At 36.4% G+C, this 18,542-nt stretch overlaps 1 protein-coding gene across 7 annotated transcripts in view; it reads right to left on the bottom strand.

The window, feature by feature from the left end:
• Positions 1-14,035, bottom strand: part of LOC143232805 (uncharacterized) — a 90,912-nt gene extending 76,877 nt beyond the window's left edge. For 3 of the 7 annotated variants that reach the window (XM_076468706.1, XM_076468705.1, XM_076468701.1), the window contains exons 1-3: positions 13,717-14,035; positions 5,908-6,049; positions 4,389-4,873 (exon numbers count right to left, since the gene is read on the bottom strand). In XM_076468706.1, the coding sequence (XP_076324821.1) occupies positions 4,389-4,781 (393 nt within the window). In that variant the 5' untranslated portion in view covers positions 4,782-4,873; positions 5,908-6,049; positions 13,717-14,035. The remainder of the gene's footprint in view (positions 1-4,388; positions 4,874-5,907; positions 6,050-13,716) is intronic. The other 4 variants (XM_076468703.1, XM_076468704.1, XM_076468708.1 and 1 more) reach the window with 2 other exon arrangements.
• Positions 14,036-18,542: the final 4,507 nt, after the last annotated feature.

Raw genomic sequence — 18,542 nt, 5'->3', positions numbered from 1 at the left:
CCCAACAAAAGACTGATGGATCTGAAACAAAATTGAAGGGTGAGGCATGAAACTGGTACCCAACCCTGTGATGAACGTAGCTAAGATAGCATATAGAGGGATGAAAAACAAGGAAAGTGGGTATAAAAGTAAGAAACATGTATCTTGGGCATCTTCAGTCCAGAAGAAGTGGCCCACCAATGTGTGATAAATAAAAAACATCCTGATTATAGTGTTGCCAAATGAGAAGTGATCAGGAGGGTTTGTTGCACTCCTACTGACAGAAGGTTGTCACATGATAATTTACATGCAAAACACAGTTGATTGGTTGGTTGATTTAGTGTTTTATGGCACAAAGTAGCTAGGCTATCTGTATAAAGGTAAAATTAAATTAAATGTAGTAAAATACATAAAAGGAAATGAAGGTAAAACAAAACTGCATTGAAAAACAGAAAAAACATAAAACCAATGTTGACACCTAGTCTACAATGTTAAGAGAGAAAGCAGAGTACGAGAAGTTGTACAGGACTTTCTCTAGCATAATGGTAATGATCATAACCTTCCAGGAAGACTAACAGGTAAGTAAAAGAACCACCGTCAGTCACCTGAAGTTTGTCTTTCCAGTCCTGGTTCTGGGTTATGTGTCACTATGGCCAGTACCAAAAGGTAGAGTAATAAGTGTTAAAAGACATACAGCAAAACTGTAATAACAACTCGCCAGGACGACTAACGGGTAGTTCAAACAGCAGCGTTAGTCACCTGAAGTTGGCCTTTCCAGTCCTGGTGTCGAGTTATTCAATGTTCTGGCCATTTTCCAATTTCAACTAGAAAGATTGATACTCTTAAAAGGGAACCACAATTAAAAAGGTGTAATGAATAAGTATCAAACACTTAAATGAGATTAAAAAGATTAATGGCCATTAAAAAACTAAAAACTTTATTAAGGTGGACAGTGTCACCATCACCAATAACACTGTCCAATGTTATGGACAAACCCTGGGACAGAACATGTTTAAAATAGTGCCGTCGTTGAGAGTCGTAACAATGGCAAGAAAGTAAAATGTAGCTTACAGTGATTTGAGTGTTACACAAACTACACATTGGTGCAACAGTTCCAGATAAAAGAAAAAGATGAGTTAAAAAACTGAGACCAGTCTAGTTAGAACAACTTCCTCATTCTGAACCTTACGGAAGCTAGACAGCCAAAGTCTAATATAGGGTTTTATTTGGAAAAGCTTGTTGTCACGTTGCTTACTCCAAGTGGAATGCCAGCTGGCACGGAGCCAAGCCTTGAATACAGGACCATAATCCATGTATGGAACAGGCACAGTGGTGATAGTGTCAGAGCAGATAGATTTAGCTGCCATGTCTGCAAGCTCATTCCTGCGAATACCAACATGGCGTGGCATTCATAAAAACTGGATAGAAGTAGATGTTAATGATAAATGGGCCAGTCAGTTTTGAATATCAGCGAGAACAGGGTGTGAGCCAACATGAAGCGATTCCAGGGCCAGTAGAGAACTAAGCAAGTCAGTATAAATAGTGCAGTTGGAATACTGCTTAGCTTCAATATGATCCAAGGCAAGAGATATGGCGTACAATTCAGCAGTGAACACAGAAGCTGTAGAGGGGATTCTGCACGCAACAACCGAACCACAACAAAACATGGTAGAGCCCACAGAATTACCTGATTTGGAACCATCCATATAAATTGGAATGGAAAGATTGTTGGAAAGATGTTCAGTAAATAAAAGACAGTACTTCCAATCGGGAGTATCTGCCTTTCTCAGATGACTTAAAGAAAGGTCATATTTGGGGACTGTAATAAGCCATGGTAGGATGAGCTGACCAGTGGATTCTGCAAAGTTATCCAAGAACAGATCCAATTCATCCAATTGTGCCTGGATGCGAAGGCCAAATGGAGCAATGGCAGATTGTCTGTTCTGAAATAGTATGGCCCACTGAGGAAGGAAAACACATCCCCAAGTGGGATGCTTTGGTAAGGAATGAAGTTTCGAAGAATATAGTAAAGACAGTTGCAAACGGCAAAGGTGCAGAGAAGGTTCACGAGATTCTACGTATAAGCTTTGAACTGGGGAAGTGCAGAAAGCCCCAGTGCGGAGTCAAAGTCCTTGATGATGAATGGGTTCCAGCATCTTTAAGGCTGAGGGTCTGGCAGAGTCATATACCATTGATCCATAGTCAAGTTTTAATCGAATAAGAGCATGATATATCTTTAACATAGAACATCGATCCGCTCCCCAACTGGTGGTAGAGAAAACACGGAGGATGTTCAGTGCTCCTGTGCACTGGACCCGTAGCTGCTTTAAGTGTGGTATAAAGGTCAGCTTGCAGTCAAAGATAAGCCCCAAGAACTTAATCTCAGGGACCACTGGCAGCAAAACTTGACTGATAAGGAGTTCAGGATCAGGGTGAATACCCCATTGGCGGCAAAAGTGCATGCAAACAGTTTTAGAGAGAGAGAAATTAAAGCCGTTCACCGTGGTCCACTTCAGTATACGATTGAGGGCAGTTTGTAATTGCCGCTCAATGTATCTCATGTTCGATGACTGACATGAGATGTGAAAGTCATCGACATAGAGCCCATTTGAGAGGGAGTTGTTCAGTGATGGTATTTATCTTTATACTGAAAAGTGTGACACTAAAAACACAGCCCTGAGCAACTCCAAGTTCCTGTAGAAGAGAAGTGTCGAACCCACACAAACTTGGAATCTCCTGTCCATTAAAAAATTGTTAATAAACATGGGTAAATGACCATGTAACCCATATATATGGAGGTCTTGCAAAATGCCATACCTCCATGTTGTGTCATAAGCCTTCTCAATGTCAAAGAATATTGATCAAGATGTTGTCATTTGAGAAAGGCTTCTCTGATTGATGTTTCAAGTCAAATTAGGTGGTCCGTGGTGGAGTGCTGTTGTCGGAATCCACACTGGGTGGGGAGAGGAGGTTGTTTGATTCGAGGAACCAAACAAGATTAGCATTAACCATCCTCTCTAAGGTCTTACAGAGACAGCTCGTCAAAGCAATTGGATAGTAGTTTGAAAGAAACTTGGGATCTTTCCCAGGCTTAGAGAAAGGTAAGATAATAGCCTGGCACCAGGCATTAGGAAAAACATTCTCCTGTCAGATCCGATTAAAAACAATTAGAAGAATATCAAGAGAAGCATGAGACAGATAGTGCAGCAAGTCATAGTGTATATCATCAGGTCCAACAGATGTACTGCCAGACCGATGAAGGGCCATTTTCAGTTCCACCAGTGTAAAGGGACGATTATAGTCAAAGAGACAGTCATTTTAAAAGGAAAGAGGTGAACGCTGTGCCCAAGTCTTGATGGCCAAGAAGTGCTAGATACCTGGAGATGCGCTTCAATAGGTACATCCCCAATTGCCCTTGAATTCAAAAAGTTCACTGTGTTGGGATGTGCATGTTTCCACCAATATGTCTCCAGATCAAAGCTTCTTCACTGACTTTGGAGAGCCAGCAAGTCCCTCTAGTCCCTTCTGAATAAAAAAGGGGGACATTTACCCTAATGGTTTTTCTGAAAGAGAATGTAATATAATAAAATGAGGTATGTGTATTGAAGATTGCTGCTCAGAGTCTTCAAGATGTGGTCGTTTACCTATTGACTGTTTTTTCACTATTTTATTTAAATTTTTCGTAGGAGCATCCATATGAAAAAAGGAAACTTTCGGTACCCACTGACCCACCCACCATGGAGCCCTATGAGGGGACGCACTACAATGTCATGCAAGGACATTGCAGCAATGCCAGGGTTTCGTGAGCACTATACCCAAACACCAGCATCAGACACAATGTCCACAACACCCATTGAAAACTTCCAACACTTGTACTTGGTTGACTTTAGCCCAAGTGGACCAGCCGATTGACCCAAGGGGGGCCAACCAAAGGCTGCCCATCTACAGGAATTCAAGGCCAAAGTGTTATGTTAGGGTTGGGCCCCTCAACCACCAGGATCATCTCCTCCCCTTCATGGGTCGCCACGCACGGAAAACACATGGGTGGATGTTTAGTTCCCAGAGGAGGTAACCTTCCCTGGGAGGTCCCCTCACCAAGTTCAGGAATCCACACCGAGGGGAAGACACAGTTGAATCACAGCGATCAGGGAATATGTGAGAACTTAAAGCTTGTAGCACGAGAAAAGGTTCTTAAATATAGAGAGTACCAGTGAACTAGAAAAGCTATATCTGTCAGTGGAGGTAAGGTACTGTATTGGAATAAACCAATTATGATTATAAAATGTGTCAAAAATATTTTATCTATAAAATCAAGATTCAGAAAGAATTAAATACTGTTAGAACAAGCTGGAAAACTATATAGCTGTATTCTTCCAGAATAATATAATAAACATGGGATAAAAAATTACCTCTTCTTCCTTTTTTGTTTCAGTGGTAACTTGATGGGTATCCTTATCTAAGCTCTGCTTATCACTATCAGAATTATTTTCCCCTTTCTTTCCTTCAACATCACCATATTCCCCTGTGACATCAGAAACATCTACAGCAGGAACAGCTTTCTCCTTGGAAAGATACAGAGATGGCAATGCACTTGCTTTTAAGTTTCTTTTTAAAGTTCCATAATCTTTGGATTTGAAGTGTAGAGAACACACTCTAGTTTGATCAGATATTTTGGAGTCATCTATGTCAAGCAAATCAATCCATTGGTCTTTCACAAAGTCATCTTTAGGAAGAGGGTGAAAAACTAATCCTAAATTTAATTCAGAATTACTTTTACAAGAACCTGCTGCACAAACCCTCATTTTGTTAGCTACTTCTCTGTCTCAACGTACAGGTTCCAGGTTAATATTTTATTACACACCAAGGAACGTTTTGATCCACAATAATATTACAACTGTAAAATAAATAAAGTATACAAAAATTAATAACATTTATGACTAAACACAAAGTACTGTAAACAATATAAAACATTAAATGAAAAATAATTAATAAGTAGTTGGCAAGATAAATAAATTTAATTTACCTACAAATTTAAATTTTAAAATACAGAATTGAAACTAAGATGAATTCTAAATGAAAACACAAACCAGTTAGAGAAGAAAAAATCCTATAGCAGTAGCAAACATTATTCAATTAGTTGGATATCTTCACTGATAACATTTTGCATATAACATATAATTTGGTTGATGCCTAAATCAACCTACTAAACACTAATTTCAAGAAATTAGTCTATAAATATTTCTCATTCATCCAACTATTATAAGATTTAAATATAGAATTTATAAATATCTAACCAATAACATTTATTAATAAAATATAATCAGCTTGTGACCCCTAAAAAATGAGACCACAATTCAGCTTCCCTCCCCTAATTCATTAAATGCTAAAACCTGCTTTCACCTTGTTTATTGGTATTTTTTTAACATAACCAGTTATAATAAGACAGTTGAACAAAACATACATGTGGATGCTCAACTACATATGTATAAAAAAAGAACTACCAGTGTAAAATGTAAATTTGAGTTAAGTGCAATAATAAAGATGAAGATGGTTGATAAAACACAAAATATTTTAACTTACAAAAAGTTTGAACATTTTGAAATAAAATCTGAAAATGTAATCAATTTTATAAACTAATGCTATAGTATCAATAATTCATTTTGACATTCAATAAGGTGGTAGATGCAAGGAAAAAAATTATAGACAATGTCATGAGTGTATCATGAATTATAATTTACATGAGATATAATTATTCTTAACAAACAACTGAGTTTTAAGTTAAATTTATAATAATTTTAGGTCTAAGAAGGTTTGTAAGTCATTAAAGTGTTGAATGGTCTTTAGAAATTAATAAATTTTATTTAATGTAGAATACAAGGTGTGATAATCCTGCAATAATGAAAGAGAAACCATTACAGAAACACTAACCTGTGGTTTAATATGTGAATGAATAAAGGATGGAGGGTTCTGTCTAATACTTCTAGACGTTAGGCTTCAGTTTTCATGTGTCGTTTTGTTTTGTTAATGTGCATGGCCTTACAGTCACTACACATGTACTCATACACAAGCCCTGAAAGTAGAAGTGCAATTATTTGATATTTATATTGGAATAAGTATTTAATGCAGAGAATATGTTTATATATTAGTCTGAGCTTTAGCTCCAACTTCTTCAAATTAAACCTAGTCATGTCACTTTTAAACAGAATTTTAATCTTTTTGAATTACCTTATTCTACATAGAGAAATTAAACACTTGAATTAACCACAATGACTACCTGACTGACTTCCTGACAAACATAACTCACAAGTTTCTAAAAAATAAATTAGAATTAGCTACATGCTAATGTCCACATCCTTCACAAATTTTGTCTCAATATTTGCCATTCTTTAATGGGCTTACAAATATTAAAAATTACATTTTTTTTCCTTAATGAAATCTACCTTATTCAGCTCATTTTTGGTAAGTAAACATTTCTTGTTCAATAAACCATTTTCATCTTTGCTATTAGACTTGGTCCCCCCCTACTTGAGCACGTTAGAGAACAGGAGAGTATGAATAGAGGTATTATTAGATATATTTTTGATTCAAGAAAATGTTAACTTCCAAAACATACTTACTTCCACTCACACTACAGCTAGAATCTAACATTGAGAAGGTAGAGTAGCTGGTGAGGGCATTATCCATAAAGAAAATATCTGCACAGATCATGGACATGCCAAGAGAAGATTAGCATCCTAGTGAAGAAATCACATTATATCTAGAACAGGTATGTTCTTCACCTGGATCTTAATTCATTTACTTTGGGTGGAATTTTACATGATCTATGATCACTATTAGCCAGGCCCCAACTAGGTTCCACTGGTCAGGGTTGGAATTATACAGCCATGGTCACCTATACCCAACACAAGTGACTAGAATGATTGGACTGCAATATGTATGTGTACTTGTAATTGGATTCCAGCCTGTAGCCATACAATGATGAGTTCCAAGCTACCAGAATCATAACAAGAAGGTAAGCAACATCAAAGAAGTCTGAAAAGCAACACCCCAAACTCAGAATAACAGTATTCTGTGTGCCATACTCAACCTGAGAAAACAGAACTCTTTCAGTCCAAAATTATGAACACCCATCTTCTCTACCTAACTAAGTGGGCAGGGTAAATTCTTCTTGACTCTAGAATTATGTAGAAGATGTGAAACAAACTGTGCTCATCCAAGGACTTGAGAATGGAACCACTCTGCATTTAGAATTATGAGACAATGGGCCTCTCCCACAAACAATGTACACAATAAATATTGGTAAAAAAGAATGGTCATACTCAACCCAGCCACGGCGTAGCAAATGTCAAATCTGAACTCGTACTACAGTAGGCTCTCTCATATGTTAGTGTCTCTCTTCCCAACACCTGGGAAAAACATCCAGGAGTCCAGGTAGGAGGACCCCTCAACTTTGTCCTTTTTTCAAAGAATGGAAAAATTCTCTCAAATTCTCTGGAGGAATGACCTCTGTTCAGCATCCCAGATATTGAAAAACGTGATAAGGACTTGCTAGCTCTATTTGGAGAATCTAGAGGGAATGCACATTGGGGAGTCCTGATGAAAAGCGCGCTCTGGAAACAATGCAACCTAATCCCAATTTATTCAGTCCAATGCTCTGTAGAAATGAGGTGTTCTGTAAGACTACCAATAGACTGATAGTATTCTTGTAATATGCTGGATCACTATTCATGGAGTACCATGAGTAAAGCATAGAATAAACCCTACCCATTTCTACTGCCTGGGCATCATTTACCACAGACTGCAATCCTGTAAAAACAAGATAAGGAGCTCTAAAGGTAAAGTAGAGACAAAAAGACCAATAAAAATATTCCACCTCAGTATAATCTATCAGATGTGATTAAGAAAAGTACAGGGGTTAGTTGGAAACCCTTAGATGAAGATACTGCCAGATAATGCAAATAATGTGAGATAAAAGTAGGGTGGGAGGTCCACATACCAGCCTGCACAATGTCCTCCAGTGGGTATTTCCCATGAAAAATGGGAGCAAATTGATAGATCAATAGCAGTAAAGGAATGACTAGATGCATTAAAATAAGTAGAAGAACCAGTACTGAAAAGAGAAAGGTTGTGATCAAAGATCATACGCTCTACAAAGCAACCCCTCCCATCAATATCAGCACTTCCCCAGAGGGGATGATGTCCATTAAAGTCCTTCAGGGTTTAAAAGAGAGATGGCAACTGTTCAATGAGAGCATCAAGGGCTGATTGATCATAGGTCTCTCAAAGCAACAGCTAGAGAGAACAAACAGTAATGGAGTAACCTAAGGAAACATGAATGGCTATGGCCTCCAAGGGTGTGTCGAATGGCAAAGTTAGGATGGGCACATGCTGATCAACCAACAGTGCCACCCTTCCATGCACTCCTCCATCACACAGCCTGTCATTTCTGTACAAAGAAAATTGCCAAAAGATGACTGTATCAGCAGGTTTCAGAAATGTTTCCTGTAAGAAAAGACATACAGGATAATAGGAAGCAATCAGATTATTTGATGTCATCCAGATTAGAACGTAAACCTCAACAGTGCCATAATATCAACATAGCTATTTTTATTTATGTGGAGGCAAATTTGGTAGAGTCCTTCTGTTTATGACTATGCCTTATTTCTTTATTGTCCATATTCGAGGGAAGTCTGTTGGAATTCTCTTCCAACAACAAAGACCTGTCCAATCGACCCAGGATGTGAACAAATGATCGTTTTGTATCTTGGGAAGTGAAAAGAAGATGTATCTAAGCAAATGCCCATACCCAGAACCAAAGGAAGTGGATCTTGGGGTTTCCTGGAATAACAAAGATGGGTATTGACTTTGATTCACCAACATTTTTTTACCATGGAGGTCAAAAGACTTTTCATATGGTTTGAGAATGATTCTTTTGGTGGCACAGAGAGATCTGTCTGCACTCCCATTGTAGTAGTAGAATGAAGTGCAGCAGCATACGTCCAAGATGAAATAGTGGACAGCAACTTTTGAGCCTCAGGGAAAGTAATGTTTTGAATCTTGTTCAAACACTGCATCTCTTTTTCTTCCAAATATTTAGGGCAAGAACGAAAATATGATGGGTGAGAGCCATTGCAATTGCTGCAATGAGGGTCCATTTCACACTTCTAGACATCATGGTCCTTGCATCCATAATGAGCACATGTCAAGGAACCACAACATGATGTCTTCGAGTGACTGAACTGCTGACACTGGAAACATCTGAAAGCGTTTAAAATGTATGGCTGTACCTTGCAATTAAGATAACCTACCTTGATGGTGACAGGTGGATGCATTTTATGTAAATGTTAAAATAATGACACTGGTCACCTCACTGCAGAAACTCTTTGGGTGGAGAAACCAGTGAGAATCTCTCAATTGGGGATGTTCTCCAAATCCCTCTCAACAATGACTCCTCGTGACGAATTCAAAGTAGCATGAGGCATAACTTCAATAGGTATATCCCCAATCGCCTTTGAATGTAAGAGGAGTTCACTGTGTTGAGATGTGGATGTTTCCACCAATGTCACCAGAGCAAAGCTTTTTGACTGACTTTGGAGAGCCAGCAAGTCCCTCTAGTCCCTTTTGAATGAAAAAGGGAGACATCTGCCCTTAAGGTTTGTCTGAAAGAAAATGTAGTATAAGAAAATGAGGTACAGATGTTACAGATGTTGTAGATTGCTTCTCAGAATCATCAAGTTATTTACCTATGGACTATTTTTCACTATTTTATTACAGTTTTTATTTGGAGGATCCATAATGAGGAAAGAATTTTGGTGCCCACTGACCACACCTGCCATGGAGCCCTACAAGGGGACACTACAATGCCAAACAAAGATTACTGCAATGCCAGGGTTTCATGAGCACTATACTCAAATACCAGCATCAGATACATCCACAACACTTGTTGAGAACATCCAAGTAAACCAGCCGAATAACCCTAGGGGACCACCCCAAGTCTGCCCATCTGTCGGAATTCAAGCCCAAAGTGGTGTGTTAGGATGGACCCCTCAACCACCAGGATCCTCTCCTCCGCTTCATGGATCACCATGCATGGCAAACAAGTGAGTGGATGTTTAGTTCCCAGAAGAGGTAAACTGAAAGAACAGAACCTTCCTTGGGTGGTCCCCTTACCATGTACAGGGATCCACACCAAAGGGGGAATGAGTGATACAGATCATCTTCATACATACTTGGTCAACATAACCAGTGATAAATCCTGGAAAACTGAATGATCCCAATGAATCAAAAGTTGTCGTCTAGCATCACTTAAGGCATTAGAGTTAGAAACACAACACTTCAAAACCTTTACTGGGCATAACAAATGATCGAGACCTGATCAGTCATAAAGGTAAAAATTAGTGATTAGATGAAATGGTAAAAAGGATTTATCCCCTTCCCTGGCTACCAGTGTATTACAGAAGAAGAACCAGTTTGAAGACACAGGTTGAATGATAAAAATCCTGTTCACAATCAGGAAAAACCATTCTGACTGGTGATGTCCAAAAGCCAGCACCAACAGAAGTTAAATATTTATGGAAATGTGATACGTGATACGTGAGGTTAAGGTCTGAAACGGGTTTTGAGAATAGCCATTCAATGCAAGCTTTATATACGAGTTAAGTAACTGAAAATGTTATTTGGAACAAAGGACCTGAAAACTATATGAGGAAGCTGGACAGTAATGGGGATTCAAATAATCCATTTCTAGAGTATTGAATAATAGTCAATAAAATTGCCTTATACATAATCAGTGATGACGAGAAACCCACTTGTTGAGAAATTTATATGCAAAAACGGCTCGTTTGGGCTGAGAAAACACTTTACATAGAAGAGCGAACAACGTTTCGACCTTCTATGTAAAGTGTTTTCTCAGCCCAAACGAGCCGTTTTTGCATATAAAAATGCCTTATACATAGCAATTGTGTATAGCCTTTGTCAAAAGTTATGATTATCGCTTCTGATCAAAACAGGTTCAACCTCCTCTTAATATACCATGCTGATATATGTGTGCCATTTTTACTGATAAATGTCCATCATAGGGCTAAGCAAAGCCTGAGACAAATATGTGAAAACTTTAGAAAGTAAACCCTGAAACCATATGAAGGACCACATAACCTTCATTCTTGAAGCTTGACCTTCTGTATAACTGAGTATAAGATGTCAGATCATGACTGCTTCAACAGGAGTGGCCAAAGAGGAAGCCAAAGATATGAGCACTCCTATAAGTGTTGCAAAAGCAGAAACTAGGGCTTAGCTGCCAATCCAATGCTATCAAGGAACCCAACAATTTGGAATGAATCATCGCTAGTACCATGGGTAACATAAGAACCAAGAAGAAGGCCTAGATGTGTAATACCATACCATCCTAATGGAATACATCTGTTGCCTAAGTCTGAGGTTGAGGTAACATAAACCAAATTACTAGTAGTTGGTTGTTCCAATGAGTGGCCAGTGCACCAATCATCAGTGTTCCAAAATGAGAGCTAGTCCAACAAAAAACCTCAAGATACAACATCTATTCTGTCAAGAGAATCAAATTAAGTTTATCATTTAACTAAAAGCACACTCTTCACTTACACATTAAGATTTTTTATCTGTATATACTTATTCAGCACTTAAAGTTAAATTTGACATTGTGATGTACAATGGCCTTTGAGGTGAATTTCCTCTGGATATGGCAGATTCACTAAGTTTAAAAGGACTGATATTTTTTTATGATCAGGGCATGTTCTGAATGTTTGTTTTTTAAATGGATGGGACAACTATAATGGAAATGTTACCTCACAGAATTAGGTCAAGAACTCTATTTCTCTTGAGAAGTGATATTATAGAAGTTTAAAGAATTATAATACAAATCAATAGGATAAATAGCTACATCTATGAATTCTTTCTGCTTGTTCTGAAAAAAATAGAAGGAGAAGACAAGTTTAAGATTTGGTTAAAACATGCTAGGTTCCAGTTCACATCAATTTTTTTTACAAATAAATGATCAGGGATTAACTGTTGTCATCTGGCACAATTTCCTGGAAAATAAAGTAATTTTTTTGTTTTTCTTGAAAGTGGGTGTACAGAGGAAGTTTTGAACAAAATAAAATGTTCCATTATTGTCCTTATGTTAAATTCATTCACAAGTCCAGATTATGCTGTATTATTTTTCTTATAAGGTACTGGTCTATAACAGGGATTCTCAAACCAGTATACAAAGCTCATATCATGGGTGCATAACACAATTAATATAAAAACATAATAAAATTTTATCTCAGCTTCCTATGTACGTATATACACAATACTCTCGTCACTTATGGACTCATCATCTGCCTCCATAGTCTTGCTAATGTTTTCAAATTGATAAAAACTGTACCACACATTATTCACATGTGTCAGAAAAACAATCATATCCTTACCATTACTAAGTGAGTGTTTATAATAGTAATTTTTGTTATTAGGTTTTATCTCATTTTTTTTATTTTAGCTAGCTCTGGGTTTGTACTTCAAAAAAAAATTAAATAGAAATTCATACAAGAGCCAGAAAAGTTTGAGAACTACTAACCTATAGAATAATTTCACTTAGAAATTACAGCATCAAACAGGTTTGTGAGATTGAATGAGCATTTAAAAGATCACGGTTGGAGATAAGAAAAGGGAGTTTCTTTACATAACTTGGAATATTGTGGTATTACTTCTAGTAACAGTACTACTAAAAAAACATGGATAGCCTAGATGAAACAAATAGTTAAAAAAAAAATTATGAAATACCCTCATGGCAGAAAGGGCAAGTATTTTTGATGGAACAGGGTGTCAATCCACAACCCCCACACTGTGAGTCATGTGGTCCAACCACCTGGCCATGCTAGACTAGCAAAGGTTGCCAGGTTTTTATTGTTTTTTGTCAGTACTTTTGGGTATATTATAACCTTTTATTTTCTATGCTTTAAAAGTAATGTATATCTGTATAAATAAATTTACAGTTCAACAGTTTTTGTACTATTGTCAACAAACAAAAGTTTCAGAGTTTCAATGGTATTTCATTTTGTACGCTATTCTTATTCTTCATGTTTTGGTGTATTCTGCACAATCACTAACTCATTGCACAGAAAAATATCAAGTAAGGTTATTTTCATGAGTAATCATGATTTGGGGTTAAACAAAATATTTATCCATCCATGTTAATAACCACACGCCACGAAAAGGGTGGCTAAAGTTCCCTCAAAATAAATAAACATTTGCTTTTACTATGTTTCAACAACAGGCAAAATTTCAAACCTGGTCATGTCTTCATAATACTCTTCCATTCTGTCAATGTTACTAATGGTATTACTTTTACTTTTTGTACTTCAACTAAATTATACTTATAAGTTGTAGTTACATGTTTGTAAATGCAAACATATAGTATGGTACCTATTATAATAATAGCTATTCAAATCTAGTATCAGTGACAGTATCATCTATGTATAAAAGAATGTTAATCAGTTATATGTATTAACTCTTCAATGTGCCTTAACTGCCCTCACCCTTCCCACCTGAAAAAGAAAAAAAACAAAGGCTAACTGTAATTCGAACAAAGTCCTTCACTCAATAGAATTTTACATACATGTATAAACCTAAAAATCACTACAAATGTTCCCATACATTAAATAATTGGAAATAACAAAATTATAGAATTTTAAGTTTTACCAGACTTATATTCGTCGTACTTACAATTTCACTCGCATCTTTCTCTTGTTTCATCCACGATATCTCTAACTAACGTTAACTTGTTCATGACATGTATGTTATCAATATATACGATAGGTCATCAGCGTTTAGCCTGTTTACCTACGACAACACTTTTACACAGAAGATCAAATTAACAATAACTAAAGATATTTTCGGTAATCCTCTAATGTAAAATAACACATTTTCATAGAAATTAATGTATACTATAACTTTCTTGTCAATTACAAACGCGGTATTAATCTAAGTTATTCTACACTAATGAGTCCAAAATAACCAATAAGAGCCAGTTAACTAAAAACCTGAAAATACTATAAATTCGGTGAAATTATTTATTTTCGCAGCCTATACTGTATTGTTTTCCAAAACCTGATGAAGAATTAAAGTATGATTTGATTTTCCTGTATTATTTTTCTTATGAATTAATGTAAATTTTTGATGTAATATAATTTAAAATCTATAAACACCTTTATTTTCGAAATTTTAACTGCTCACACATGGTTTTGTTTACTTTGCATTTCGGAGATAGCTACCGCAAATTTTTCTACGTCCTCTCTGTATTCCTATGGAGCAGTAATAAGACCGTCGCCGGGCATGGCCAAGCGCGTAAGGCGTGCGACTCGTAATCCGAGGGTCACAGGTTCGCGCCCACGTCGCGTCAAACATGCTCGCCCTCCCAGCCGTGGGGGCGTTATTATGTTACGTTCAATCCCACTATTCGTTGGTAAAAGAGTAGCCCAAGAGTTGGCAGTGGGTGGTGATGACGCAATCGCTTGCGGCCCTATGTTCCTAGATGGAATCTAATGGTGATAACTAAACTAATTATAGTAATTTATAAGTAATAAAACGACTTCTTGGGCTACTCCGTAACTAAATAGAGGGATTTGACTGCCATTTTTTTAAAGTACTTTCTGGTGCAGAAATCGGTTTTACAGAAATGTATCGTAAGCCCTTATGCATTATAAATGTGTATCTAGTATGCTAAGTTATTGCTAGCCATTAGAAAATCTTCAGTCTACTTCAAGAGATAGGTCTAATAATATTGGTTTCAACTCTGAAGAAACTTAGATGCATTGTAAAATCTCATCCGTATTATCTCCACCAGTAATTGTTTATCTGTTGCTAATAAATGTATCTCACCTCCCTGAGTGGCATAGCAGTGTCTTCAAACTTATACGTTACAAACCTAGTTTCGATACCCATGATGAGCGGAATACAGATAGCTCTTTATGTAACTCTATCCTAATAATAAACATTTTATTTACCACAACAACGCTTTTTTAATACAAATTAGCTTTATTCCCTTTTATTTTACTCAAATAGGTTCATTTACACATTTATTTCAATTTACTTACCCTTTATTCCATAAATCACTGTACTGGGCAACCACTTTCACGCCGACTTTTCTCATTGTCATCCAATGGACAATATACCATTGTACCTCTCCTTTCCAACAGTAAATGCGCATGCACTTTGTTTTTGTAATGATCAGTTAACTGTAGGCTCTATGTATTCAAAAACTTGAAATAATTTCGCGCAAAGTTACACAAGTACTATCTACGCTAGCCGTCCTATATTTAGCAATGAAAGACTAGATGGAAGGCAGCTAATCATCACCACCCACCGCCAACTCTTGAGCTACTTTTTTACCTATGAATAGTGAGATTGACTGTCATAATATAACATCTCCACACTTGAAATGGCGAGCATGTTCGGTGGAACGGGAATTCGAACCCGAGAACCTCATACTGCAAGTGAAGTGCCCTAATCACTAAGATATATATATCTAATCATTTTTCACTGCATTTTCATGAGGGTGTCTCATGTTTCTGGCTTAAGCAAACTCAGAAATAACATATTTCTAATAATGCCAAATGAATTCTTGAAGGTTTCTTAAACTCAAATATTAAATGAGAAAATTCTTTGATTTAATGAAATAATTTTTAACTGTGAAGAAACAAAATTAATTGATTAGATTGCTATTTTAGATGAACATAAATAACAATTGTACGTTATCTTATACTAATATATTTTTAATATGCAAGAACTACATAACTTATACTCCTACAGTATATATTTCGTATATTTAAACATTTTGTTTGTTTGTTTTTTAATTTCGCGCAAAGCTATTGACCGTCACATTATGCCGGGCCCTAAAACATTTTAAATTTCCTTCAAGTCTAAATATGGAATAAACTAAGTCTAATTAAAATTAGGTGCAAATTCAAGTTACATTTTATAACTTGACCAGTCAAGTAGCGTATCTGCTGCTTTATGGAATATTTGTGAAGCATTTGCGGCATTTTACGATATTTTCAGGTGCTTCAGGAGTAAGAAGTATGAACTTTATAAAATTCTATGTTCAGCACACATATATATGGAATATAAAGAAATATTGTACACTTAGTGAAAGCATAAGAGAAGTTATATAATGATGCTTAACTAATAAAGGAAATATGTATGTTAATATAAACTAAAATGCATTCCAGGTGGTATGAAGAATTATTTGTTTGTTTTGGAATTTCGCACAAAGCAACTCGAGGGCTATCTGTGCTAGCCGTCCCTAATTTAGCAGTGTAAGACTAGAGGGAAGGCAGCTAGTCATCACCACCCACCGCCAACTCTTGGGCTACTCTTTTACCAACGAATAGTGGGATTGATCGTAACATTATAACGTCCCCACGGCCATAAAGGCGAGCATGTTTGGTGTGACGGGGATTCGAACCCACAAACCTCAGATTACGAGTCGAATGCCTTAACCCACCTGGCCATACCGGGCCCCAGAAGGAAACCAAGAAAAACATATGCAAAAAGGTTGCCAATTTATCGTCTTCGATCATAACCAATTACTGAATTAATTTTAGTTCTCGTGATGTAATGACTTACCAATGTTGACGCAAATGTAAACGAATATTTGAATGTATTTATTAAAAACTTGATGTGATAACTGATATCAGTCACCGATTCAGTTCTTTATTCTAATTATAAACTTCCTCGAGTTAGTGATTTGTGTACTCCACTCGCAACTGTCCACCCCCGTTTAAAATAAATATATTTCTAACTGAAATTAAAGTCGAACTCTAAATGATTAGCCTACACAGCATCCACGTTACAAATTTATGCAATATTTAAAGTTTTTTGGAGCAAATAACAACAGGTTAGTTAGAGCAAAAATGAAGTAAGCGAGTCGGTTTAAGTAATATAGGTAGTGTAAGTAAATTTAAGTAATAAATAAGTAAACAGTACTATAGGTGAAGGTGCAAGGCTGCATACTTGTCCATACAGAGATGTGCTCATAAATGATCTGAGAGTGATGTTCCACTGTACACTTGATGAAGACATTGAGACTTTTATCAATGTGTTAAATAAAGCTGCTAGAGCTTCTGGGTGTACTGATGCTAAAAAAACAGATATTTTAAGACGTTGAATGGTATGAAAGGCAAAGTATTACATTAGGGCTTATAATGAACTGCATGAAAATGCAGATTTCCTGTGTTTTGTGCACAAGTTAGTAGAAGAATATAAGTTTTGTTTTGAATTTTGCACAAAGCTACATGAGGGTTAGTACTGTAGGGTTGGAAGGAAGGACGCTAATCAACACCACCCACTGCCCAATCTTGGGCTACTCTTTAACCAATGAATAGTGGATTTACCATAACATTATAATACCCTTATGGCTGACAGTGTGAGCACATTTAATTTGAATGGGATTCAAACCAGCAACCCTCAGATTACGAGTCGGGCATCCTAATGACCTGGCCACAGTGGGTCACGAATATAAGGAAGCAAGAAACACCAAAAAACACTTGTGACACAGATACATTATTTGACTCAACAAAGAAGAGAGTCAGTCAGAGTTTTGGGGCATGAACTACAAGAGCTATGAAACAGATTATACAAAGCTTATAGACATCCAAGTGAACTGGTGATACAAGGTACCTTGAGGTCATATTATTGAGTTTAATGAGCAATATAACTTTCAGAAATGTAAATGGAGTAAATATACCTGATGCCACTTCACTGGATGTGAGCAAAATAATTATAGGAAGAACTACAAAAGAAACGATAAAGCAAGTTGGCAAAAGAAACAGAACAAATCCAACAGCTTTAAATATTTTAAATGTAGAACGATAGGCCACATGACAATAAAATTGCTATCAAAAAAGAAATGATCAGATAACATAATTATGGTATTAAAGGCTACATAGCCAAAATTTACAAATGTTCACAAAAGGCAGAAAACAGAAGATCCCCAATGACTGGAATTTTTAACAGAAAGTTCTCAAAAAATAACAGTAACCCAATGTAGAGAGAGTCAAAAAACTCAATTCCAGTTATAATTACAAAACAGAGTTAGAAGTGGTTCTAGCTGTATGAAATAAGAGATTGAGTGTCTGTAGTGTTATTGAAGTTAATGAAGCACATAACTGGTGAATAAAAATCCAACATTGTTAAATAATGCTTGGAAGAAGGTTTCTAAAAGTATCCTAGCTTCAGTAACAGGGCATCCTGTTAAAACACTGAACAAGTATACTGTTCAGATGAAAATACAAAACTTAAAGATAGAACACTCATTCTTACATTTGTAAGCAGATAGCTTAAAAACAGAAGGTATTATAGTGCAAGATCTCTTACGGGCTTATAACACTGAATGCTTCTATTAGTTAGACAGTGTTACAGTGTTTGCCACAAGTTTTTAAAAATATTTAGATTTTGAAGGGCAACTCTAAAAATTAACCATGCAAATGTCAATTATTGAGAACATAAGTGTAATTCTTAATTCACATAATAACCACAGATGGTATAAAACC

This window comes from Tachypleus tridentatus, chromosome 11 (genome assembly GCF_004210375.1).
Source record: "Tachypleus tridentatus isolate NWPU-2018 chromosome 11, ASM421037v1, whole genome shotgun sequence".
NCBI classification, from domain to species: Eukaryota; Metazoa; Arthropoda; class Merostomata; order Xiphosura; family Limulidae; genus Tachypleus; species Tachypleus tridentatus.
The sequence above is the reverse complement of the archived record's forward strand: the minus strand, read 5'-3'. Positions and strand labels throughout refer to the sequence as shown.